Source organism: Heloderma suspectum, chromosome 6 (assembly GCF_057233095.1).
Source record: "Heloderma suspectum isolate Gila_16-S chromosome 6, 16-S_ref, whole genome shotgun sequence".
Taxonomy (NCBI): domain Eukaryota; kingdom Metazoa; phylum Chordata; class Lepidosauria; order Squamata; family Helodermatidae; genus Heloderma; species Heloderma suspectum.
The window spans coordinates 108,208,531-108,232,880 of NC_139463.1; the positions used below are offsets into that span (position 1 = coordinate 108,208,531).

Genomic DNA, 24,350 nt, shown 5'->3' on the forward strand with positions numbered 1-24,350 from the left:
AGTCCAACATTCTGTTCACACAGTGGCCCACCAGCTGTCGAACAGGGACCCCCAAGCAGGGCATGAGTGCAACAGCATCCTCCCGCCCATGTTCCTCAGCAACTAGTGCACATAGGCTCACTACCTCAGGTACCGCAGGAAGCACATAGCCTTCAGGGCTAGTAGCCATTGATTCATTAACCTGAGCAACCTAAGTCAAGATAAGATATTATTAAGGATTTCTTTTGGCTATGCCTTGAATGTTAAATGAAAAACTGAGAAGCGTAGCTGCTCGGTGTTTTATGTCGGTGTCTTAGATATTTTGTTACTTGAACTGTTTGCAATGGCCTATGGCTACAAGCAATAAATATTTATTTATTTACTTTTATCCCACCTTTCCTCCAAAACCTGGCTCTCAAGGTGGCTAACAATAAAGTACACAACAATAAAAGAAATAAACAGCACCCAGCCAATTAAAAGCCCCTTCAGCAACAGAGCAGTTTATATGCCTGGCTGGATAAAAATGCCTTTGCCTGCCAGCAAATTTGTTATATGGTACCTCTAGAAAAAATATGCAATAAAGTGACCCTTTAAGGCACTTCAGGGGATTTAGGGTGACCATTTTGATGATTCAAAATAAGATAGGGTTCCTGTGCCTTTAACAGAATTGAGCAGGGGGTTGGACTCGATGGTCTTATAGGCCCCTTCCAACCCTACTATTCTATGATTCTATAAAAAAAGAGGGAAATTGGGCAAGTGTCATACAGTGCAGAGAGAAGTTGCACCTGCTGAAATACTCCACCACTGTTAAGGGTGCAGGACAAGTTTTGCTGTCCTCCTTCACATCTGGTCACATAAAAGGGGAATGGAATGGAGTGAGAACCTCCTAGAATAACAGAAGAACACCAGGAAATATAAGCATCAGAAAGCGTTTATTAACATCAAATTGTCCTGCGGTCAGAGAAAAGGGGTCAGGAGGAGAAGGAGACCCAAAAGTCAGCTTTTCGCAGATGATCTTCTGAAGAGTGTGGATGGAGCTGGTCTTTTGCTTTGAGAGTTAGTGAAGGAAATGACATCAGAGAGACATCCATAACTTTAGCCCATCTGATAGATCTGGTTGCATCCCAGCAGGCACAGCTGGAAACTAGACCTTTCTCTAGAGTTCATGCTTGCAAACGTAGACATTTCGTTTCTTGCATGGAACATCATTCCACTGTTTAAAATCTAAATTGCAACAGACAAGACAAACATTAGCTCTCTCCGGGTGCTTTTTTGTAATCGTTTATTCTAACATAAATCAGTATGGCCTAAAAGATCGCCATCTCTTATGGATCTCAGGTTTCATTGATGCAAAAGAAAAGCTTCTAGTCCTCATGCTTTTGAAGTATTTTTGAAGGGAAAAATATAGAAATGATTCTAACGTTCAGAAATAAGGAGTCAAGTAGAGAAGAAGTCCAAATTAATTCAGTTTTCTGATCTCATGATTAAGAACACTGTGAAATACCACCACCATCACCACCACTGCCAAGAGTGTTGTTTGGCGATCACCATATTTCGAAAAATGCTATGTAAAGTGTGATAATCTCAAGCAACTAACATATGTGGATTAGCTGTCATTTTGTGGCTGATAGTGTTGGTTTATTTATTATGCTTTTACCCTGCCCTTCTTAGAGATCAAGACAGCATGCACCCCCCCACATACACCCCACCATTTAACCTTACTACACCCCTGTGAGACAGATTCAGCTGAGAAAGAGACTGACTAGCCCAAAGTCATGCATTGAGCTTCATGGTTAGGGAGGACTGAACCCCAAGCTGCCTACTTTAAGAACCCAAACAGCCATTACTTCAAGGACATGCCTAGCAGATACATATTCCTTTCATTTCTACTCTAGAGTGGGCACAGAGGCCTGGATTCAGAACAGGACCATAGCATGCGGGCAGGGAAGGTAAGTCTTTTGCCCCCACTATGATCCGAGTCAAGATCAGACCCCTTAAGTCTACTCTAGAGTAAAAATGAAAGACAGACATAAATAGCAACTATAACTTTCTTTCATTTTCACTCTACAGTAGACTCTGAAGTTTTATCTGTTTTGGCCCTAAGTCTTACACACTCACCAGTATACCTGACTGGCTTTCATGGTACATCGCAGAGATGGTCCTCAAAGCTGAACAAGCATAGTGCCTCTGGCCTGTTATGTAGAGAAACTTAGTAATAGAATCAGCATCCTTTCTCAGCCCCTGAAAATGGTTTGTTCACCTGTGGATCTTCGCAGCTCCACACAGTACTCGGCATTGCCTAAGTTGTTTGGCTCGCCTTGCACCCAAGACTCATAATTGTAGGTCGATTCGTCAGCCCATCTCCATTTCCTGGTCTGCAGAGATAGGATTGAAGAGATCATGTGATTAAGGAAAGAGGACTCCAGAGAAAGAGGAAGACAGGAGAGCCAGGGCCTGCAGGAGAAGCCACCACCACCACCACCACCACCGGGGAAGAGGCGTGCTTGCCGCCGCCGGGCCTGCTGCTGCCGCCGCTGCCACCACCACCAGGCCTTCCTTGTGGACTTCTGCCTGGCAGACCGCCAGTCCCTGCAGGACCAGGCCCCCAGGTACCGAGCCAGCTGTGCTGCTCCACCTGCCCCTCCCTGGAGGGACTACATAAGCTGGCTGGCTGAGGTGGCCTGGGAGAGCCAGGGCCTGCAGGAGAAGCCACCACCACCACCACCGGGGAAGAGGCGTGCTTGCTGCCTCTGGGCCTGCTGCCGCCGCTACCACCGTCACCAGGCTTTCCCTGTGGACTCCTGCCTGGCATTTTTAAGGGGATTTTAATTGTTTTGTTTGTTTTATTTTGTTGGGGGGGATTTTGTTGTGTTTTTAGGGGTGGGTAGCCTGCCTGATAGGCGGGAGCGAGGGGGCATGTGTCCACCTGATGGAGGCAGTGGGGGGAGTGTTGGGGGCCAGAACATACCGAGGCTGGGCGGCAGGCGCTGGCGGAGCGCTAGGGGCAGGCCATGCCAGGTAAGGGGAACAAGGGAGAGATGTGTAGTATCTGTCCCCTGCTCCAGGCCTGTCCAGAGCCAAAGGATGGCTGGGGGAGGCGTGACCCCATCTTCTGGCCTTCGTTTGCTGCTCTGCAATGCCAGGTCTGTTACCCAGAAAACCTCCCTCATCCATGACATGATCCTGGATGAGGGTGCAGACCTGGCATGTATTACGGAGACCTGGCTGGCCGAGGCTGCTGCTCCAACCCTTGCAGCCATGTGTCCAGCTGGATTTTCGTATGCACAGCAGCCGAGGGCTGGGGATCGGGGAGGGGAAGTGGCTGTTATCTACCGAGAGTCCTTGGTCTTCCTTGGTCTTCACCAGACCCCCTCTCCGGGAGACCAAGGTTGCTGAGTGCATGTACTGGAGGTTGGGCCCGAAGGGCAGTCTGGGGATTCTGCTCGTGTACCGTCCACCCCGCTGCACGACTGACTCCCTGGCCGAGGTGCTTGAGGTGGTCTCTGATGTGCGTGTACAGTCCCCTAACTTACTGGTGTTGGGGGACTTCAACGTACATTCGGAGGCCATCCTCACAGGAGCACCTCGGGACTTCATGGAGACCATGGCCTCCTGGGAGCTGCACCATATTCTAACTGGGCCCACCCATGTAGCCGGTCATGCACTAGATCTTGTGTTTGTTTCTGGAGAAGCGGGGAGTGATCTGGAAGTCAGGGGTATATCCACCACCCCCTTGTCATGGTCAGATCACTATCTGGTGATGTTGGACTTCTCGGTTCCACAACCCCTCCGCAGGGGTGGAGGACCCATTAAAATGGTCCGCCCCAGGCGTCTTATGGATCCAAATGGATTCCTGAACGCGCTTGGGGATTCTCTGGGGCATGCCAACGGCCACTCGGTCGAGACCCTGGTGGGTGGCTGGAATGCCGCAATCACTGGGGCATTAGATCGGGTGGCTCCGAAATGCCCTCTCCCCCTGAACAGGGCTCGGACTGCACCATGGTTCAATCCGCGGTTACGAGCTCTGAAACAGGAGGTGAGATGGCTAGAGCGCCGGTGGCGGAAGTCTCGCTCCAAAGACGATCAGACACGGGCTAGAGCTATATCTTCAGCCTATCACGTGGCGGTGAAGGCAGCAAAAAAGGAATATTATGCTGCCTCCATCGCGTCTGCAGAGTGCTGCCCCAGGAGGCTGTTCCAAGTGGTCCGGAGCCTGGTCGGTCCTGTGGCTCCGGAACCACTGGAGCATTCTAAGGCCTCCTGTGAGGCTTTGGCAAGGCACTTTGCAGATAAAATTGATCAGATTAGGTGTGTTACTCTGCACACTGTGGATACAGTTAGTGAGCAAGAGGCGGCCTGTGGCAAACCGGTTTTGTGGGATCGGTTCCAGCTTCTTCCTCCTGATGAAGTGGACAAGGTGCTTTCATCTGTAAGGCCGACCACCTGCTTACTTGATCCTTGCCCACCTTGGCTCATTATGAGCTGCAGAGAGAGACTGGGTGAGGGGATCAGGGTGGTGGTGAACGCCTCCCTTGAGGAGGGAGTGATGCCATCAGCCCTCAAGGAGGCAGTGATAAGACCGCTCTTAAAGAAGCCCTCCTTGGATCCTCAAGTTCTGAACAACTTTCGCCCAGTCTCAAATCTGCCATTTTTGGGCAAGGTGATTGAGCGGGTGGTGGCGGTGCAGTTGAAGGCACACTTGGAAGAAACTGATTATCTAGACCCATTTCAGTCGGGCTTCAGGCCTGGGCATGGGACAGAAACGGCCTTGGTCGCCTTGGTAGATGATATGAGGAGGGCTCTGGATAGGGGTGAATGCTCCTTCCTTGTTCTCCTCGACCTCTCAGCGGCTTTTGATACTGTTGACCACGGTATCCTCCTGGACCACCTGGAGGGGTTGGGCATTGGAGACACTGTATTGCGGTGGTTCCGGTCCTTCCTCTCCGGCAGGTACCAGAGGGTAGCACTGGGAGAGGAGGTTTCGGACCCGTGGCCACTTACTTGTGGGGTGCCACAGGGTTCCATCCTCTCCCCGATGCTATTTAACATCTATGTGAAGCCGCTGGGGGCTATCATCAGGAGGTTTGGGGTGCAGTGTCATCAATATGCGGATGACACGCAGCTCTACCCCTCATTCAAATCTTCACCAAGGTTGGCCGTAGAATCCCTGTCCAAATGTCTGGAGACTGTGAGTGGCTGGATGGGGAGGAATAAGCTGAAGCTGAACCCTGACAAGACCGAGGTACTTTTGGTGGGAGACAAGAGGAGGCTGGGGGATGTTGACCTGGTGTTGAATGGGGTACGGCTACCCTTGAAAGACCAGGTCCGCAGCCTGGGGGTCATTTTGGACTCCCAGCTATCCATGGAGGCTCAGGTGTCAGCTGTGAGCCGGACAGCGCTGTATCAACTCCATCTGATACGGCAGCTGCGCCCCTTCCTTCCTGACCATCTGCTCCCATCGCTAGTACATGCCCTGGTCTCCTCTCGTTTAGACTACTGTAATGCGCTCTACGTGGGGTTACCCTTGAAGACGGTTCGGAAGCTGCAGCTGGTACAGAACGCGGCGGCTCACCTGATTAAAGGCAGCCTCCGGCGAGATCACATCACTCCAGTGCTGAAGGAGTTGCACTGGTTACCCGTTGTTTTCCGGGCCAAATTCAAGGTGTTGGTTTTGACCTTTAAAACCCTATATGGTTCTGGCCCAGCCTATCTTAAGGAGAGCCTCCAGCAACACCGGACAGGCCGCTTAACAAGATCAGCCTCGGATGGCCTTCTCTCTGTCCCATCAGCCAGGACAGCTAGACTGGTGGGGACGAGGGAGAGGGCCTTCTCTGTGGTGGCCCCCACTCTGTGGAACTCCCTCTCTAGGGAACTCCGTCATGCCCCCTCTTTAATGAGCTTCCGTCATGCATTAAAAACGTGGTTGTTCAGGCAGGCATTTGGGGTGGGTTAGGGTATTTAAAAAAAAAAAATTATGGTAAAATTTTATTGTTTTAAATTGTTTTATGGTGGGTTGTACATCGCCCAGAGTGGCTGGGTGACCAGTCAGATGGGCGATTAATAAATTTAATAAATAAATAAATAAAAGACAGATGCCATCAGGATGACACTGGTACAAAGATCAGCTTGAGAGAGGTGGGCGATAGAACTGTATCACAGGCTGTGATGGAGACAATAGAGGAGAACTCCCAGGAAAATGAATGAAGAAGGAACGTTTGGGCATGGGGGATGTGGAGATGAGGCTGGAATAGCGTCACTAAGGAGGCAGTGCTGATAAGGATAACCAGGAGTGGAGCAAGGGAGGGAGGCTCACCTGACGGACGTCATGAAGCCCAATCCAAACATCACTTGTTTTTTTCTGGTAAGTGGAGATGTGTTCAGCCACCAGAAGAGTCTCGGCCCGGGTGAGGATAGAGGCAAGGTGAGCCCCACGGCCATAGCTCTGGCACTCAATCTGAGGATGGAGAAGAAGCAAAGGCGTTTGGGGCCATTATCATTTCCCAGCAGTGGGATGGGCACAGAGCTAAAGCTGTCCAAATTTCCACTTATGGGGAAAGTCACACATTTTAAATTGTTGCTTCAGAATTCTAATCTGAGGGATACTTTTAAGAAATGTCGGCCTGATGGATTTTAAAGTAATATTGTAGGACTTTGTTTTCTTCAGCACTACATCTCTTTTCTTAAAATGCCTAAATTAAGGGCCTACCTAGACATAACATGAGAGTAGATCTCCTAGTGGTATTTTTAATTATTAATTTGCAAAAAAAGAACCCATGGGGGGGTGGCGGGGAGGATGATTTGGACTGGGCCCTTGGCACAGGGGAACCACTGCTTGCCTGTGCGCTTTCTCCTCTGTGGATAACAGCAGCTCTGGGGGGACAATCAAAGTCAGGAAATCAATGTAGAGCAAAGGGCTAAACCATCTGTCCATCCCTGTGTCATGGCCCCAATTCAAATCCTACCGCCACTGACACAGTGCTTTTTGAAAAGGAAAAAGACAGTAGGAGTACCAGACTTCAGGTTGGATCCAGATTTACACTGGATCAAGAGTGCTATGGAAACTGATTTCCCCACCCCCTCCTTCCAATAGACGCCCCTCAGCCCCCTGAAAATGCAATGTAGAGAGTCAGGAGACCCTGCTGAATAGGGTGAACTGTGGTGTATGGGCAAGGGGGATCCCCAAAATTCAGGTGGCGAGATCTTCTGTGGGTGGAGCCCTTCCTCTCTTTTCCTCCCATGGAACATCCCATCTTCTCATGGGAGGCAGTTCCTGGATCGAACCCATCATGTCTTGCTTGGCCCTCAGCAGGAATATTAAAAGATTTCCCTTAGGAGACAATGTAGTTGACTTTTTGCAAAGAAGTCTAGCACAGTACCCCAAATGATCAGCATCCCACCAAAATCCCCAACTTTTTATTCCTTTTATTGGGGACCAGCTATACTTGTAGATATACATTATACTGAACCTGGTTTCGTGAGGAATATGTCTTACCTCGGCCTCTTGCCACGTCAGCTTGTTATCAAAATATGCATAGCAGTTGCCCTGGTTTTGCAGCCACTCCCTTGCACAGGTATCCGCCTCAGCTGTGTGGGGAGAGGAAGATGAGAAGTGAAGAAAAGGAGACAGATAAAATATTATCTTTTAATCTTAAAAGATAAATCTTTGCACCAGTAAAGTTGCCTCAGCAATGAAGACTGAGTTTTATTCACCCAGCTCCCCTAATTAACTGTGGAGATCATGTAGAGATCTGTGAAGGGGACTTACCTTCTGGGAAAAGATGGGAGATCAGGATACCCTGAAGGCAAAGGCTCAAGTAGGTGAGGAGTCTCATCTTCTGTTTGACCTTTGGTGGGAAAGAACAGAAGGTTGGATCCAGGTTTAGTCATACGTAAAAGCAGACCCACTGAAATCAATGAATCCTAAGTTAGTTATGACTAACTTGAGTCCCATTGATTTGGTCTAGGTAGGACTAAGTCTGGCTTCATCCCTGTAAGTTCAAGAGGTGCATTTAGTGATTTCTGCTCATCCAATGTGGAGAAGGAAGGAAAGCTGTATTATTCACCTCTAACAATCCCAATTCTGTTTGTTCTACTAATTTCTGCTCTTTTGCTTGAACTTTGAAGAGCTTGAACACATTACAGAAGTAAAAAGGGCCTAATTCAAGGTAAATGTTCAACAGCATTGTGGCAGGTTAAGGCTTAAAGGAGATATTGACGCTGATTTCACCAAAGCACCATCTGCTTCAGTTGCCTCAGGTCCTTCTTCTTAGAAGGAATGCTACAGCCGTTTCACCTGGGGGGGGGGGGGTGAACTATGTGCTAGTTTTGGATACACACAGCAATGAATAGCCCTCTCTGCATTTCATTTTTAATCAACGACAACAAGAAGGGAAATATAAAGACGGTTCATTAAATGGCAGCAGGTATGAGTATACAATCTGAAAGGGAGCTCCATCCAATCCTAGGCCCCTGACAAATGTGCCTGCATGATACACAAGTTTGCAAACACATGCATGCCAAATTCACACTTCACTTTTTTTTAGGTGAACACATGTCATGTGTGAAGTGGATCTCAGATCCCCAAGTTCTTTGCCTGTGTGTTTGCTATCCAGCCCACCGATACACCAGAGGGCAAATCTCAAATCTACACACTGATTCATCAATTCAGGTTTGCAGCCCTACTTTAAAGTAGGGGTGAGGGAGGAATTCATTCAGTTACATGTGAATTTACCTAATTTCATACTTTTGAAACACTGTGGGAACCAAAACTCAATTATCTTTCAGAATGTGCACTTCTCCAAATTTTACAGTGGAGTTTTCCAGTGAAAAAATGCAGACAGAAATGGGTATATTAGGGAAAATAATGTCCAGCAATACGCTATATTAGGAAAATTGCTTGCAAAAGGTATGCATATTAGGCAAAAATGCATGTATTAGGAGAAATGTGCACAAAAATGCTTATGAATTTTCATGTGAACTCAAAAAAACATTCTCAATGTTTGGGTTAAACCAAATTTAAGACTGGAAAAATTCTCAAAGTTAAAGATGAACTGAACTTGAGATTGGAAAAATGAGAAACTGATAGAAAGAGAAAGTGTCAGATTTGTCCTACTTTAAATCCATGTAGAATTATCTAGTTGCTTACCAATTTGTTCTTATTTATTTATTTATTTCTATACCACCCAACAGCCAAAGTTCTCTGGGCAGGTCACAAAAATTCTTCTCTGTTACATTAATCAGCACCTTGTTTATTGACAAGGTTATAAAACATTGTTCCCCTCCTTTTAATAAAATACTTCCTGCTCAATTTCCCATGAATCTTTGACCATGAAACCTTCCCTTCCTCATCACTCTGTATCTGAAAGCCTTTGAAATCATTTTCTTCTGCACATTCTACAGCCTGCAGGAACCTTCCAACCAAGACGAAGGACTCATCTTCCTAGCCACTCACCTTGTGATGCTCTTCTCCTGGGTGGACAGAATTGGTGGACAGATGTGCCTGGAGCCTCTCTGATGGTTGCTTGCCTGCTGGCAAACCATTATATAGACTCTGAGCAGCCATGGTGCAATACCAAGGTGAGCTAAAAGCTTCAAGGAAATCCTGGTCCATCATCTCCAGTTTTGCATAATCTAGGGCCAAACTGGTGGAAAGCAGCTCCTATCACCAGCCATCAGCATTGCAGAAATGGCATGTCTTGCTGCCCAGGTGGGGAAATACATATTGGGGGGAAACAGCACTTTGAATCTATAACCTTAAAGACACAATCCTATGCACATTTAGGCAGAAAAAAAGTCCTAAAACTCCCAGCATTCCCCAGCCGCCATGGCTGGCTGGAGAATGCTGGGAGTTGAAGAATTTTTTCCTGTCTAAACATGTATAGGATTGTGCCCTAAGTGGGGGTGTTGAGAGGACATTACATATCAGTCATGTGGATGGACCAGACCTGTTTACTACTTACCCTGATGACTTTCTATTCTACCTAGTGACATTCTAGCTGCAAAGGTCACAACCCTCCACCCAAACCTACCTTTTTTGTGAAGTGCTTGATTCATTTCCCTCTCCAACTCTTCACCTCCATTACACAAACCATGCTCAATTTTACCTGTTCGCATTCATCCCTTATTCCCCATGCCTCCCCAATCCCTCCCTCCCTTTGCCCTTTCCCAAGCTATTGCATTTCATATAATGGAAGCTCCATCAGAGAGGGACCTTTCTACTCACTGAGTCTTGTAAAGCAAACCTTTTGAGGCATCTCTGTGCAACTGCATGTAACCCTCTCTCTAGCTGTCACAATCCCCCAGTTGATAAAAGGAGGAAAGATGGAGGAAGGAACTGGGGAAGAAATCATTTTCCTGCCCAGTGTGCCCACACTGGGACACCAGCTTTAGAGCCACAATCTGATTCAGACCTAGATCAGGATGATTGGGAACCCAGTCCAGTCACAGGAAGCTTGGGGCCTGGGAGCTGAACTTCCCATCTGATAGCAGGCTGAAGAAGGATGACACTCCCTATCAGCCACAGCTGCAAGGTGCAGCCCTGAAGGAGGCCTGGGAATATGAGAACCATGCAGAGAGAAGGCTCCACAGGGGAAGGGGGCTCGGGGTTGTCACCCAGGTTACAATGACAACTGAAAAGGGCAGAACAGAGACATTCTCTCAGATGAAGTAATTATTTAAGGGCCAGATTCCCCTGTCAGGAGAGAATGTCAAAAGGGGAGGCTTAGCGCGTACACGCACACACACACACACACACACACTGTATTTAAGCACAGGCTGAAGAGCCTTTGCTGAGAAAAACATCTTAAATTTAAACAGGTCCTTCTCTGCTGTGGCACTCTGGTTGTGGAATGCCCTCCCCTTGGAGGCAAGATTGGCGCAGACATTGGTCTCGTTTTGGCGCCAAGTAAAAACATGGCTTTTTACCAAAGCCTTTGAGGGTTAAATGCATTCCCTAGCACATTGTTTTAACTGTTTTGTTGTTTTAGATTTTAACTGGTATTAGTTTGTTTAATAGTTTAATATGTTTTTAGGATCTTAATGATGTAGGATGAGATAGAAATGTTTTTAATTAATTAATTAATTGATTGATTAATTAAATTGCTCAGAATACTCTTACCCGGATTTATCATGAATCTTGAACCTCTGTCTGCCTTGGACCTTGTATAGTTAAGACTCTGACTTGCAATATATTGCTGGTACTCTGATTCTGTATGAATTCTAGCCTTGGGATGGTCTCTTGACCAAAGCCATGTTCTGATAGCCTCCACCTAGGCTATTTGATTTACTGGGGATTAAAATTGCTGTAAACTCTGCCACAAGCTCTGGAAAGCTGATCTGTGTAACCTGATACACTGCAGTAAAGAGCTTTGTTGTATCTGTGATCAGTGTCGATTTGCCAATCGTGTGAGAAAACTGGGCCTGACAGAATTAAATGTTGCTAGTTCCTGAAGCATCTTGAGAACTTGCCTATCAGCACACTATGGCTGGGAACACATGTTATGAATCTTCATGTAGCATTAGTATATCCCTATTGGTAGTGTTCCAGCTCAGGCATAGTTCTTCTAACAAGCAGTTGAGGAGGTGGTAAACCTGATTGCCACTTTCACCATTTCTAGGATTGCCAGCCCTTGAGATCACAAATTGTATTTTCTGTGAGCAGAAAATGATGGTGGAGTCCTTCAGGTGAAGGGTGAAGTCGAGAGCAGGTTCAGTAGTTCAGCCTGGGAGTGAGACACAACGTTTGGTTCTCAGAGTCCAGTGGTTGTGGGTGGTCAGGAGCAGACCCCAGTGCAGAATCTATTAACCTAAGGCACATATAAAGCTAGCACATCAGGATGGAAGCAAAGCAAAAACCTTCTCCCTGAGATGGTAGTTTTCTATGTGTAGAGGTGTGTGTGTGTGTGTGTGTAGGAATGTTCCATCATGTGAACCCCTACCTGCAATCTGAAAGTGTACAATCCAGAGAAACAAGTTTGCTACATAATCTGCTCCTGGGGACAAGTAGGTCTTAGTTTGTATATAAAATAGCCACTCCATTATTTGATCTGTAAAACACCTACAATGTATTTCTCTCTTACCCACTTGAAAGGCTGATCACCCTTTCGAAATGATTCCATGATTCCTTTCATTAGCTGCCTGCTTATAAGTGTGTTTCAGGAGAAATATTCTGCAAGATTTGAATGCAGAAATCTTCATGTGGTAAAAACGCTCTTTTCCTAAATTTGGCCAGGATTCTTTCCGTCATACGACATCTCTTAATTTAAATCTCTGGGCATTTCTCAGGGGACCAACTGAGCGGGCTCTATCAACTGCTACCCCTTCCTTTTGGCTCATCAACAGCCTTAACCTAAGCTAAGAAACTCTCCGAGCCCTCCATTTTCTTTGTGAAACCATGAAAGCAAAGGTTATTCCAACACCCCAATTTTCCAGATCTTCTACTTTAAGATGCACTTTCTGCAGCATGCAGGAAGGCCCGTATCACCTCTTCTAGAGCAAGCCATAACTTCATGACTGTATATGCTATCTTAGCAGACTCCTTAAGTGAAGCAGTCCCTTCCCCAAGAATGCAGCCCTATTTTATGGGGAAGTCCAGATAATGACATCTTCCACTAGTAACCCCTCTGTGTTTTCCACACTTCTTCTGTTTGTTGTTGTTTTTCTTTCCTCTTTGTGGAAAATCCATTAAGGAGAAGGCAGAACAACTGCACGATGCCTTTGGATTATTTGCTGACTGAAAGCACGCTCTGTCTGGAAGTACCCTGAGTCTCCTAAGGCAGGAAGGGGAACAGAAGCCAAAACTGAGAGAAAACAAGTGTTTTCTTCAGTGTTGCCAGATTATTGATTTGGAATCCTCATCCCAAAGACTCAACATTCTCAGGTTTTGCTCAGAACACTCATATGGGGGTGGTAGGTAAGGAGGGGGGAGAAATACATAGGCACTATATCTTGTATCCTCTCTTCTCTTTCCCAAAATAGTGCCATAAGTCACCATCTTAAGGAAGTGACTCAGAACACATACAGCTGCCACTTTTAGGGGTGATTTTCCTCTTCTGACCTGATAGGACCCAACTATCTCTCTCCTTTTCCTAGTCCCATTTGAGGCAGTGAGATCCCTGAATGGTTGCTTAGAGGTGATAATGGGCTGGATGAGGACTAACAAAGTGAAGCTGAAACTGGTTATCCTCCCCCAGCCTGGTGCCCTCCACATGTTTTAGTCTTCAACTCCAATCAGCCCCCATTGGCATGGCCAATGGTCAAGAATACTAGGAGTTGTAGTTCAAAACATCTGGAGGGCATAAAGTTGGGGAAGGCTTGGAGATATGGATGGCAGGTGAGCACGTTCAGCCGGTCTCAGGTGCTCATCCCGTTCACACTCCTTTTGAACAAGCATATTTGCAGATTGGGGGATACTTCCGAAACTGGATTTTCCACTTGATGTTCAGGTTGTAGCTGTGGGTGGGGCCGTGGTTTTCCCCCTAGCTACGCAAAATGCACCTGCTGTATTTTTTTCCCTGGAGAAAAAAGATCTGTCCCCTGTGATACATACCATGGCAATGATTAAAGGCAGGACTGCTGGGATGCATTGTATGTGGGTATGGCTGTCTTTGAAAAGTGTTCAGAAGCTGCACTTGGTGCACAATGCAGGTACAAGGTTCTGGATGGTGACTGCGCTGAGAGACCATTCGATGCCATTTTTGAAACATCTACACCACTTGCCTGTACGTTTCTGGGCACAGTGCTGGGGCAAGATATCGAAGGAATGCGTCCATCCATATGTGCTGTTTGATCAGGGGTCCCCCAGAACCCACCAGGGGCACACACAGACTATGCACTCCCAAAATTTAAGGGTGCAGTTTTAAAGGGTGCAGTTCCAAAATTTAAGGGTGCAGTTTCCCCTTTAAAACAAGGCATGCAGGGCATGAGCACCTTGTCCTAAAGCAAAATCACATTCCCCTGACTTCCCAGTGGAAAATTTAGTGACATAACAGGAGCTGGGGGGAAAAGGCCAATTTCTCTCCCCACAAATAGGGTGGAGAATTTCAAGGGACCATTTGTGCGCAGCTCTAAACCAGAATATGACATGGGTATGGTGGTATTCTAGAGTGAAGGAGACACCCATGAGAAATGTGCTATCCAGTTTAATATCACTGCAAAGCCTGGGGCCAAAGCATAAACAATAGACACGGTCACAGATTGGTTTCTCAGAAACTTGTCATGGGCAACGACAGAGAGTGTGGGTGGATGCGGTCTGTTTGGAAGGAAGACCTATTGATGTAACAGAGGACCTAGGGTGAGTATGATAATGTTGCTGCATCTCCTTCTGATCCTTCACTTTCAAGGTGTGGCATGGTGTGCGGGTGAGGAGAGATTGCCTTCACTCTCTAGAGTTCATGTTTGCAGATGTAGGCTTTCAGTTTCTTGCAAACAGCATCAATCCATCCCGTATATTCTGCAAGGGGAAAGAGAACCCAGGCTTCAGTTTTAGCCATTCCCCTTTAAGCATCTCACAATGTCTTGAGGCACAGGGCACAGCTGTCTATTTTTTGCATATACCCCCTGAGACAATGTGGGTACTCAAGACAAGACAACCATTGCAAATTCAACAGTTAAAACCAGATGCATTTCCAACCAGCTACCCGAACTTCCTCTAAGTGCAGAAAATCTGGATTCCAAATGCAGCAAACAATGCAGACTGTTTTGCTGAAGGCATCCCTTTGGTATGGAGCTCGTGCCAAATTCAGATAGCCATGTTTAAATGCTAAACACTGACAATATGTATTTTGGTACATCAGACCAATTTTGTAAATCCGCTGGCATGTGTCTAGCTCAGCCTTTCCTAACCGGATGCCCTTTATATGTGTTGGACTACAACTCCTATCATCCCCATCTACCAACACCAAGGACCCTGTTGGCTGGATGATGGGAGTTGTACTCCAACTCACCCAGAGGGCACCAGGTTGAAGAAGACTGTAACATGTTCCATCTTGATTAGCACATGAACGTGCAAAGCTGTACTATACTAACCCAGGAGTTTTTACTCAGATTAGCAGCCAAAGATTCAAGGAGGTGTCCTTTTCAAACCCAGGTGAAGAACGAATCCACAGCGTGACAACTTTACTGTAATTTGTCCTGCTGTACAAATTTTATTCATTCATATGCTAGCATTCTTTTTTCCTTCTTCATCTTTGTCACCATACCTCATGGCATTGTGATATTCCCTCCTTGATTTGTGTGACTGTCTTATGGGACTCCTCATGGTCATTTCATTTTCCAGAGGAGAAGGGGGTAGGGTGGCAGCAAAATGTTTCCAAACCATCCCCGAATACAAAATGTTTTCATGCCAGTTTGGGTTGTAATTCAATGATCCCTGGGAGGTTGTCCCAGGGGCCTTAGGTTTGACTGGATCTCCATCTCTAAGGGTAGAGAGAGAGATCCAACCTCAGACGGTGTGACTAGACCTCAGAACCCCCCTCCAAGCTCTTGAGGAAACATCTGCTGCCCTTACCTCTCGGCTGTTGGAATTCCCCGGGTATGCTGGGAAAAGTTTTGGATCTACAGGAGCCAAAGCACTCCCAGACCCCAGATATGGCCTCAACATGGGGAATTTAAACCAGCCCTGAAGCTTGCAGCAGGAAGGAAATAGTTTTCAAAAATGGAAGATGAAAAACAAAGTGCTCCTTCCTCTCTTCCACCATGCTAGGCTCAGCACCAGCTGGGCTTTGAATATCTCGGCGGCTCAGACGTTGGTGCCTTCTTTACTGGCAAGGCCGGGTCAAAGGTAGGCCTGGTTGGCACCTGCCAAGGACCCACACCCCAGCAGGGGCCCCCTGGGCTTTCTCCTCATCTTCACCACTGCAACCTGCTTGTTTGCCTGCCTCTCGCTCTGGCCCAGATGACGGTAGTGGTGAGAAGGAGGAGCAATAGATGCTACTACGTACTTGCTCTCTGCCTGTCAAGCAAGTGGTAGCAACGATGAGAAAGAGGATGAGGAGCAAAAGCAGTTGGTGATAATGCCAATGAGAAGGCAGACTCGGGGTGCAATCCTATGCACGTTTAGACAGTAAAAAGGGCCAGTGTGGTATAGTGGCGAGAGTGTTGGACTGGGAGCCGGGAGATCCGGGTTCTAGTCCTCAGTCGGCCGTGGAAGCTGACTGGGTGACCTTGAGGCAGTCACAGACTCTCAGCCCAACCTACCTCACAGGGTTGTTGTTGTGAGGATAAAATGGAGAGGAGGAGGATAATGTAAGCTGCCTTGGGTTCCTTGCAAGAGGAAAAAGGGTGGGATATAAATGCAATAAATAAATAAATGTCCTACAACTCCCAGCGTGCCCCAGGTAGCCATGCTGGCTGGGGCATGTTGGGAGTTGTAGGACTTTTTTTCTATCTAAACATGCATAGGATTGCACCCTCACTGAGGGAGGGGGGCCATTGAGGGTGTCTTGCCTAAAGGCCCTCCAAAACATGGAGCTGGCCCTGTATATTGGGCAGTAGGATTACTCTGCCCACTGGTGTTTACAGCCCCAATCTGTTGTCGTTTGGACATCACGTTTTGTTTACAAAACAGCCCCGCTGAGCAACAGTGATGCTATCACACAGCCCATCAGATCTGGCTTATGCAATGATTTCCCTGTTACTATGAGGAAACAGGCTCTCTGGAACACACACTCCATAGTGGCTCCAAACCTGTAGCCTATCAGGGCTGTGAAGAGGTTCACAGTGGAGCAATGTCATATGCAAGATAGGGGGGGCGGGACAACTGCCTGCCTAAATGTGGGGGTGGGCTGTACCTTGGCTTTATGACAGACTTCTGCAAAAAAAAAAATTCTGAACAATCACACTGACAAACATCCAATAGTTGCTTAAAAATTGGGTGGATTTCATAGGAAGGCGAATAGTCGCAAAATACACACACCCCTACCCATTTCAGCACTGCCCTATCCTTCCTGTTTGATGTCACCAAAGGAAAGAGAAGCATCACCATTGGCATCTACCTCAAGACTCCCCAAATTCCCCTCAATGGGGAGATTGTCACATGCTCACCTGTGGAGGCCCTCAAAGCCACACAATATTCGGAATTCCAAAGATTGTTGGGTTCCCCTTGCATCCAGTTTTTGTAATTATAAGTAGACTCATCAGACCACCTCCAGTTCCCATTCTGCAGTGACAGAGGAAATAAAAAGAGCCCTGCTGGGTGCCAATAAAATATCTATTGAACCCTATATACTGTTTCCAACAGAGGAAGTTGGTGCCCCTGAGTGCTCTCAAATAAGACATGAAGGTGAGAGTTTCCCCCCTGTGGTTTGACCCCAATATCTGATATTCAGAGATACACTTCCTCAGAACATGAAGGTTCAATTTACCCAGCATAGCTAATAGTTGTAAAGTCCTTTCCTCAGTGTGCGGGGGGGGGGGGAGTATTAAATTAAATGGAGGTGTACTTCAGATTCAGCTGAATCCTGAACCGAGTCAGACTGCTCTGGGAAATGTCCAAATCAAAGCACGGCTCCTCCAAAGTGGACCAAATCTGAATCCGAACCCTCCCGAAGCTTCATTAGGTTTAGGTTTAGGAAGGACACACAGATCCAGACAGTGTGTTTGGAAACAGTGAGACATTTCTCCCCAACCTCTCCATATAAGGAATATGCCAGGCTAGGGGACAGAATGGTTCATAGTATTGTGACTGGCAGCTTCAGCTTCTAATCACAGTGGCTGGTTTTATCAAGGCTCTCTGATCTCAGTGATCTTGGGGAGGGATGTAGAAGTAATATATCACAGGCACTTTGCTAGTTTTCTCTCCCAGGAGCAAGGATGGTAAAAGAGTTTTGGGGCAGGGCGAGGGGAGGGGAGGCTGGGAGAGTGTAGCATTGGATGCTTGCTTGAAAAATGCTGAATGTTCAGGTCCTTCTGCCTCCATCAGAAGGAAGCCTCCCCCACATCCATCATCAGCTCCTCTCCTGTTTCACTTTCAGTGGCTTTGATGCCAACTGAGACACCTAAAACTGTTTTTCATTCCTCATGTATTCCTAACCCTTACAACTGTCCTTCTGAAAATTGCAGTTTTCCTGCCTAGGAACATCTCTATGATGTATGCAATTTTCATACCCCCCCAAAGCCCACACAAACAGGGGGGAGGGGAAACAAATCAGCCCCCCCAATTGAAAACTCCCCTTCCACAAAAACTGCGGCACCTATCCTTCTGAAAGTTTGCGGGTTTTGTAGCTAGAATCACCTCTATGCTGTATGCTATTTCCATCACAATACCCCCCAAAGAACATAGGGGGGTACGTGCATTCTTTTTTGGCAATGCCCAAACTGTAAAGGCTGCTCTTGCACACACACAAAAACCCTGAACCTATTCATCCAAAACTTGGCAGGTTTGATACCCTCAGAAGGGGTGACTAACCCTGGAATTTTCATCTAATTCTGCAAAGAAATTTAAAAGGTTACTGGCTGTTTGCTTCATATATATATATATATATATATATATATATATATTCAAAAGGATCTAGCACAAAATGTCCTGTACCTATTTGTCCAATATTCATCAAGATTCATTCCTGCACAAAGGGATACTATGCCTGCAAATTTCATCCAATTCTCTTAAATAGCAAAAACATTATAGGCATTTGTTGGTTTCCAATAATAGTCAATGGGATGCAGGAAGCTTGAGATTTCTGAACTGAGATTTGGAACTGGATGACCTCTGAGTCAATCAGAGTCAAATCAAAGTATTTTCCAAATCATCAAATCAGGGTCCATACCAAATATTGTGGTCAATGCACACCCCTAAAAAATAAGTTCTGATCAGCACATTCATCTGGGAGATTCAGATGGGATCAATTTGTGTCAGAATTTGCAAAGACCAAATTCATCAAGCATCCTGGAGAAAGCTTCCCAGGGACCACAGGATGGCTTGGAAAATCCCTTCTGAGAAAGCACTCTGACCTCGGAAGAGGGAGTTGGAGATCCAACCCATCCATGCCCATGCCCCCTTGCAGCCACCACAGAAAGAACCATGCCAGCTGTCTCTCTGAGGTCAGAAAATCAGCCTTTGAGAAGGGGAAAAGGGGGCATTCCAGTGGGCAGGGAGTGGAGGAGACCGGAGAGGCCAGGATATGTTTTAACTGAGCCTCCTCCAGTCTCCTTCCCTCCCCCTCTGAAGCTCCCTCACTAGATGGGCTGAAAAGTCCATCTAGCAAAAACTCAATGATCGGAGGACGGGGAGGGTAGAGATCACCTCCACCACCCCTCCAGCCCTGGCACAGGAATCTCAGAAGTCTCCAAATTTGGGAGCTTCCAAGCAGTGAGGGCGCAATCTATAAGCCTGCACCCTAAATTGATGGGACCCAGAGCAGGGTTAGACTGGCAGACCGTAATGCCCAGAGAGGCTCCAACTTACTTGGCGAGTATCATGGAGTCCAATCCAGACATCAACCCCTTTTTCTTTCCTAGAGATGGAGATATGCTTGGACACTATAAGAGTTTCTGGCCAAGTGACGATGGATGCAAGGTGGGTCCCGCGGCCGTAACTCTGACATTCAATCTGGGGAAGGGGCAAAAGCACAATGAGAACTTTCATCAGGGGCAAGCAACTCGTGGCCCTCCAGATGTTTTGGCCTACAAATCCCATCATCCTTTGCTATTGGTTATGCTTGCTAGGGCTGATGGGAGTTGTAGGCTGCAAGTTGCCCACCCCTGGCCTTCATCCTTCCATTCCACATTCACCACACCCTGTTAACAGACGGCGATTCTTATCTAGGGATCCAAGTTTGATGCACGCTTTCCAAGTTCACACCTCCTGAACCTGCACACAAACTGGAATAAAATCTTGCAGCAATTTCCGCACTTTCCCAAAGTTTGCAATGTAGCTCACAACTCAAAAAAATACTTTCAAAAATGGGCCCTTAGGAAAAGTGCACACAAAAATGCATTATATTCGGGTATAACTCTAAAAAAAAGTTATACCTTGCACACACACACAAAAACCCACACATGTACATTTTGGGAAAGTGCACACAAAAATGTGCAGATTTCTCCAAAAAATGTGCATGAAAATACATACAAATTCTTGTGCAGACTTGTGTGTGTGAGAGAGGGGGAGAGAACTGTAAACTGATGCAACTAGAATTGCAACTCGAAACAACAAAATTAATGTTGGAAAAAGAAAAACGGAGTGGAATCAAACTTGACAGATGCACCCATTCCTCGTCTTACCTCCGCTTCATGCCAACTCAGCTTCTTGTGGAAAAACCCATAGCAGTTGCCCTGGTATTGCAGCCACTCTCTTGGACAGGTGTCAGCTTCAGTGGCTTACAGATGTGGAGAAAAAAATTCAGAGAATTGAGACTCGAGGGAGGGCAAAGTAATTACATAGAGAATAATAGGAGACGTTGTTTTTTTAATGCTTTAGTAGGTTTGTTCCTCCTTTCCTCCACCCACAGGAGATCTCCTAAACTCTTGGTACTGATCTTCGATTGGTGAGGTGTCTTCTGGTATGGAGATGTAAGGACGGGGCATGCTCCCTCTGTTGGTTTCCTAACTGTTGCAAAGTTATAAAGGCACAGGAGCCTTGCCAGAAAAAGTGGTGACAGCAATTCTAGGCTATACCTATATCTCACTATTTCCTGTGTTGCTGCTGCTGCTGTTTAGTGTGAGATCAGGCAGAATTTGGTGACTGGGAACATAATAAGCCACCATATATGGAGTCAGTCCATCGGTTCACCTAGCTCAGTCTTGTCGATACTGCCTGGCAGCGGCTTTCAAGGTTTTAGGAAGAGGCCTTCCTTAGCTCTACCTGGAGACTCCAGGGATTGAACCTGCGACCTTCTTCATGCAAAGCACGCGCTCTTCCCCTGATCAAAGGCCCTTGCAAATTCACCCTTTGGCTGGGATACACATCACATCATTCAGGTCAGAATTCAATCACGATTCATCAGGCAATCCTTCTCAATTCACTGGGCTTCACTCCCTCAGGCTTTTGCCCATCTTTATTCTATCCAGGATGGTGAATGATCAGATGAATTCCTTTTCATCAAACTTAGTTGGGGGCAGGGGGGACTCACCTCTCAGGAAGAAGCCCAGCAGCCAAAGGCTAATGTAAGTCAACGGTCCCATTTTCCTTCTTCACCTAAGAAGGGGAAAAGATGCATTGTTGCATGAAAAGATGGCTAGGTTGCCAAGAGTGCTTGGAAAACATGGCTCTTGGACAGAAAATCAGTCATTCAAATCAGTAAGTCATATCTCTAGGGGTGGAGCTTGATGAACATGGGGGTGGAGTCAATAGCAAGACCACTCTGGCCAAGGAGAAAGTATCCTGGCCTCTTTGTGCTGGCTTCTTACCCTGAGATTTTACACCTTCCCTGACAGACTTTGAGAATAAGGTAATATAAATGAAACTTCAGCTCAGACCCAGAGACCTGGCAACCCTATCTGAAACTAGAGACATGTGGATCAGTGCATTTCTGATCTGTGTCACTCTCACGTAGGTTCACCCTTAAGTCCACTCTATCCCATTTTAGAGTGGCCATTTACGCATTGCTAAGGATGAGTCTCGTGTGGCGCAGAGTGGTAGGTGGCAGTATTGCAACTGAAGCTCTCTCCACGACCTGAGTTGGATCCCAGCGGAAGCTGGGTCCCAGGTAGCCAGCTCAGGTCAACACAGCCTTCCATCCTTCCGAGGTCGGTAAAATGAGTACCCAGCTTGCTGGGGGAAAGGTAGTCACGACTGGAGAAGGCAATGGCAAACCACCCCGCTACAGTCTGCCATGAAAACGCCAGTGCAAGCGGCGTCCCTCTAGGACTCAGTAATGACTCAGTGCTTGCACAGGAGGAACCTTTCCTTTCCTTTCCAAGGAAGAGGAAATGCATCACCCCAAAAGAGGACAAAAGGGAACACCAATTTGCATACAATGTGCATGTGCTGATGTATATATAAAAATGCACTTTTTAGAAATCATAACTATAATGGAAATGGAAATACTGTACATCTCACCATAGTGAGGAATACTGCCCAGAAGACCTCTGTGCCAGCTCAGTCCGCTGTCCAGGTGATAACTGTTGATGAGTAACTTGAAGGCCCCTGGGCTCTCCCTCCTTGTGGTCTTGGACTTTAAACCAGAACAGACCACCAAACAGAGGATACTTTCAAATAGAGGATTGTCCTCTGACAGCTCTTCCAACAGAGAACATTTCTCTGCAAAGTAGGACACAAGGACACCCTACCCCATTTCCATGTTGATCTGCAGATTTATTTTTAAATCCATGTGTAAATTCACAAATACACAATTAATTATGTATCTTAAATGTATTTTCTCTGAAAATGCCCAGTCCTAAGTGTATTTTCTCTCAATACACATGGGTGGGCATGCGCTCACACACCCATGCGCACACACATGTATTTTCTCTCAATACACACGCACGGGCACACGGGCACACACACACACACCATTTTTAGAGCTCAGAACTGTATCAGAGACATTTGGGAAATATAAAAACTGGTGGATAACCAAGGCCCAGTTCACACATTCATCTGGGAGGTGTAGATAGAACAATTTGTATTGGAATTTGCAAAGTCCCTCAAACCTCCCTATCTGAAACCAACTTTGTAAAGCAAGTTTTCTGCAGCTGGACAGTCTGTTTCTGGAAGTAGGAAAATGGCTATTACTCCCATTTGGGGAGCGGGTGGCTGAAATGTGTTTAGGAGTGGAAAAATGCAGATAATGGGACAGTTCAGTTCCCTATCCTGCCCTCTAAATCCCCAGCACCCTCCACTTAAGTTGGGTCCTGCTGCTGCCATATCTAATTGCATCCTTATCTTCACGGTGACCCTATCAAGTAGGCTGTTGTGAATCAGTGACTAGCACATGGTCAGTCAAGTAGTTTTATGGCTGGGAAAGCAATTGTACCCAGTTCTTTCAGGTAAGAGTTGCTCTCGCTCTCTCTCCTATACCATATTCCTTTACCATAGTGCTCACCCCTTAGAGTACACTTGTATCAGAATATGGATTTTTCAGTGGAGGCTGTGATGTCAGTGGGGCAGTGAATCTGCTCCAGATTTCAGTCAGAACTCTAAGGGTGCAATCCTATGCACGTTTAGACAGAAAAGAGTCCTACAACTCCCAGCATTCCCTAGCTAGCCATGCTGGCTGTGGAATGCTGGGAGTTGTAGGACTTTTTTTCTGTCTGAACGTGCATAGGATTGCATCCTAAAGGAGCTATCCAACATGCAAAGCACCTTGGATAGCTCCTTTACAGTTCTGACTGGTTCTGACTGAAAGTTGGAGTGGATTCACCGCCCCACTGACATCAGAGCCACCAGACTCCACTGAGATGTAAAAAAGCACACACAAAACATTCTACTTGCATAGCCCCTACAAATCCTATAAAAAGATAAGGCCCTGAAGATCTCCAACTTGTACATTGCAGATCATCAAGCACAAGTATTTGCACACTCACTCGAGTCCCCCTTTCCCAAGATTCTTCTCAATGTGTGGCTGCATTCACCGTGTCCTGCTGAGGCTATCTCATTCTGAACAGCTTTTATCTAGACTCCATTTGGAAACTGGTTGAAACCTGGGGCAGAAATGTTAAGGCAGTACCTGATGGACGAGTTCCCTTCTTGCACAAGCCAAGGGCCAAGCTATGCCAGGGGCTATTAAAACAAATAAATAAATGGGGTGGAAGGAGAGAAACAATTCTTAATGTTGGTTTAAAGTATCCTTCAAAATTAGATGTCAAAAGCAATGTGAAAGGATTTAAGTGTCAAACAAGTCAAATCCATGTTTCTTTCCTCTCTATACTTGGTGAAAGCTGCAAATGTTACCCATCAGTATTATACTTGCCTCCCTGACTGGACAGAAATTATTGCTGGTGTCGACATAACCGGGAGATGCTGGCATCATGGTTGTCTAGAAATAGCATTCTACCCACATGCCCCCTTCACCTTAGGCCTGAACAGCAAGGGATTGTGGGTGGAATAGATGGACATAGCCAAGAGCTATGCGGGTGTAGAGCTGCACCTGCTGAAATTAACAGGAAATTGAGGGTTTGAGCAAGTACTGAGATTGGAGCCATAGTTGAGGGAGAGATATAATCTGGACGCTATGGTTTGTGCATCATCATGTCACTAACGAGAATGATTAGCACCAGTCAGATTCCAGCTGATCATCAGGTCATTATAACCTCTCCATACAGATGACTGCAATGTTATAGGATCGTGGAAGTACAGTACTATGGTAGAATTGACTCAGAAAGTGTTCAACTGGTGGAGTGGGATCCACTCGTGGACCATGCCATGACCTCCGCTGAGTCTTGCCAGTGGCATCACTGCCATTTTAATGCTTTGTTTAAAGAATGTTTTAAAAGAAAGGGAC

General features: G+C 46.5%; 2 protein-coding genes across 3 annotated transcripts; both read right to left on the bottom strand.

Annotated features, from left to right (window-relative positions):
• Nucleotides 1–1,135: 1,135 nt before the first annotated feature.
• On the bottom strand, nucleotides 1,136–9,466 carry LOC146342370 (C-type lectin-like). The gene is made up of 6 exons (XM_084808517.1): nucleotides 9,431–9,466; nucleotides 7,745–7,823; nucleotides 7,472–7,563; nucleotides 6,293–6,433; nucleotides 2,240–2,354; nucleotides 1,136–1,203 (listed from the first exon to the last, which is right to left on the bottom strand). The coding sequence occupies exons 2-6, from the start codon at nucleotides 7,809–7,811 to the stop codon at nucleotides 1,136–1,138; spliced, it is 483 nt and encodes a 160-aa protein (XP_084664643.1). The 5' UTR covers nucleotides 7,812–7,823; nucleotides 9,431–9,466.
• A 4,635-nt stretch (nucleotides 9,467–14,101) lies between these two features.
• LOC146342371 (C-type lectin-like) lies at nucleotides 14,102–23,929 on the bottom strand. Of its 2 annotated transcripts, XM_084808518.1 has the most exons (7): nucleotides 23,820–23,929; nucleotides 23,577–23,629; nucleotides 21,042–21,106; nucleotides 20,194–20,288; nucleotides 19,379–19,522; nucleotides 17,020–17,134; nucleotides 14,102–14,428 (listed from the first exon to the last, which is right to left on the bottom strand). In XM_084808518.1, exons 3-7 carry the CDS (start codon nucleotides 21,091–21,093, stop codon nucleotides 14,361–14,363), a joined length of 474 nt encoding a protein of 157 aa, XP_084664644.1. In that variant the 5' UTR covers nucleotides 21,094–21,106; nucleotides 23,577–23,629; nucleotides 23,820–23,929; the 3' UTR covers nucleotides 14,102–14,360. The 2 variants fall into 2 exon arrangements, with proteins under 2 accessions (XP_084664644.1, XP_084664645.1); XM_084808519.1 differs by lacking the exon at nucleotides 23,577–23,629.
• Nucleotides 23,930–24,350: the final 421 nt, after the last annotated feature.

Bases quoted from the DNA above. Each gene is read 5' to 3' on its own strand.
- LOC146342370 (XM_084808517.1), bottom strand. From the start codon at position 7,811: ATGAGACTCCTCACCTACTTGAGCCTTTGCCTTCAGGGTATCCTGATC. The intron at 7,564-7,744 runs GTAAGTCCCCTT...CTCCCCACACAG, and splicing joins CTCCCATCTTTTCCCAGAAG to CTGAGGCGGATACCTGTGCA. The intron at 2,355-6,292 runs GTGAGCCTCCCT...CTATCTCTGCAG, and splicing joins GGCTTCATGACGTCCGTCAG to ACCAGGAAATGGAGATGGGC.
- LOC146342371 (XM_084808519.1), bottom strand. From the start codon at position 21,093: ATGGGACCGTTGACTTACATTAGCCTTTGGCTGCTGGGCTTCTTCCTG. The intron at 20,289-21,041 runs GTGAGTCCCCCC...CACATCTGTAAG, and splicing joins GCTGGGCTTCTTCCTGAGAG to CCACTGAAGCTGACACCTGT. The intron at 17,135-19,378 runs GTAAGTTGGAGC...CTGTCACTGCAG, and splicing joins GACTCCATGATACTCGCCAA to AATGGGAACTGGAGGTGGTC.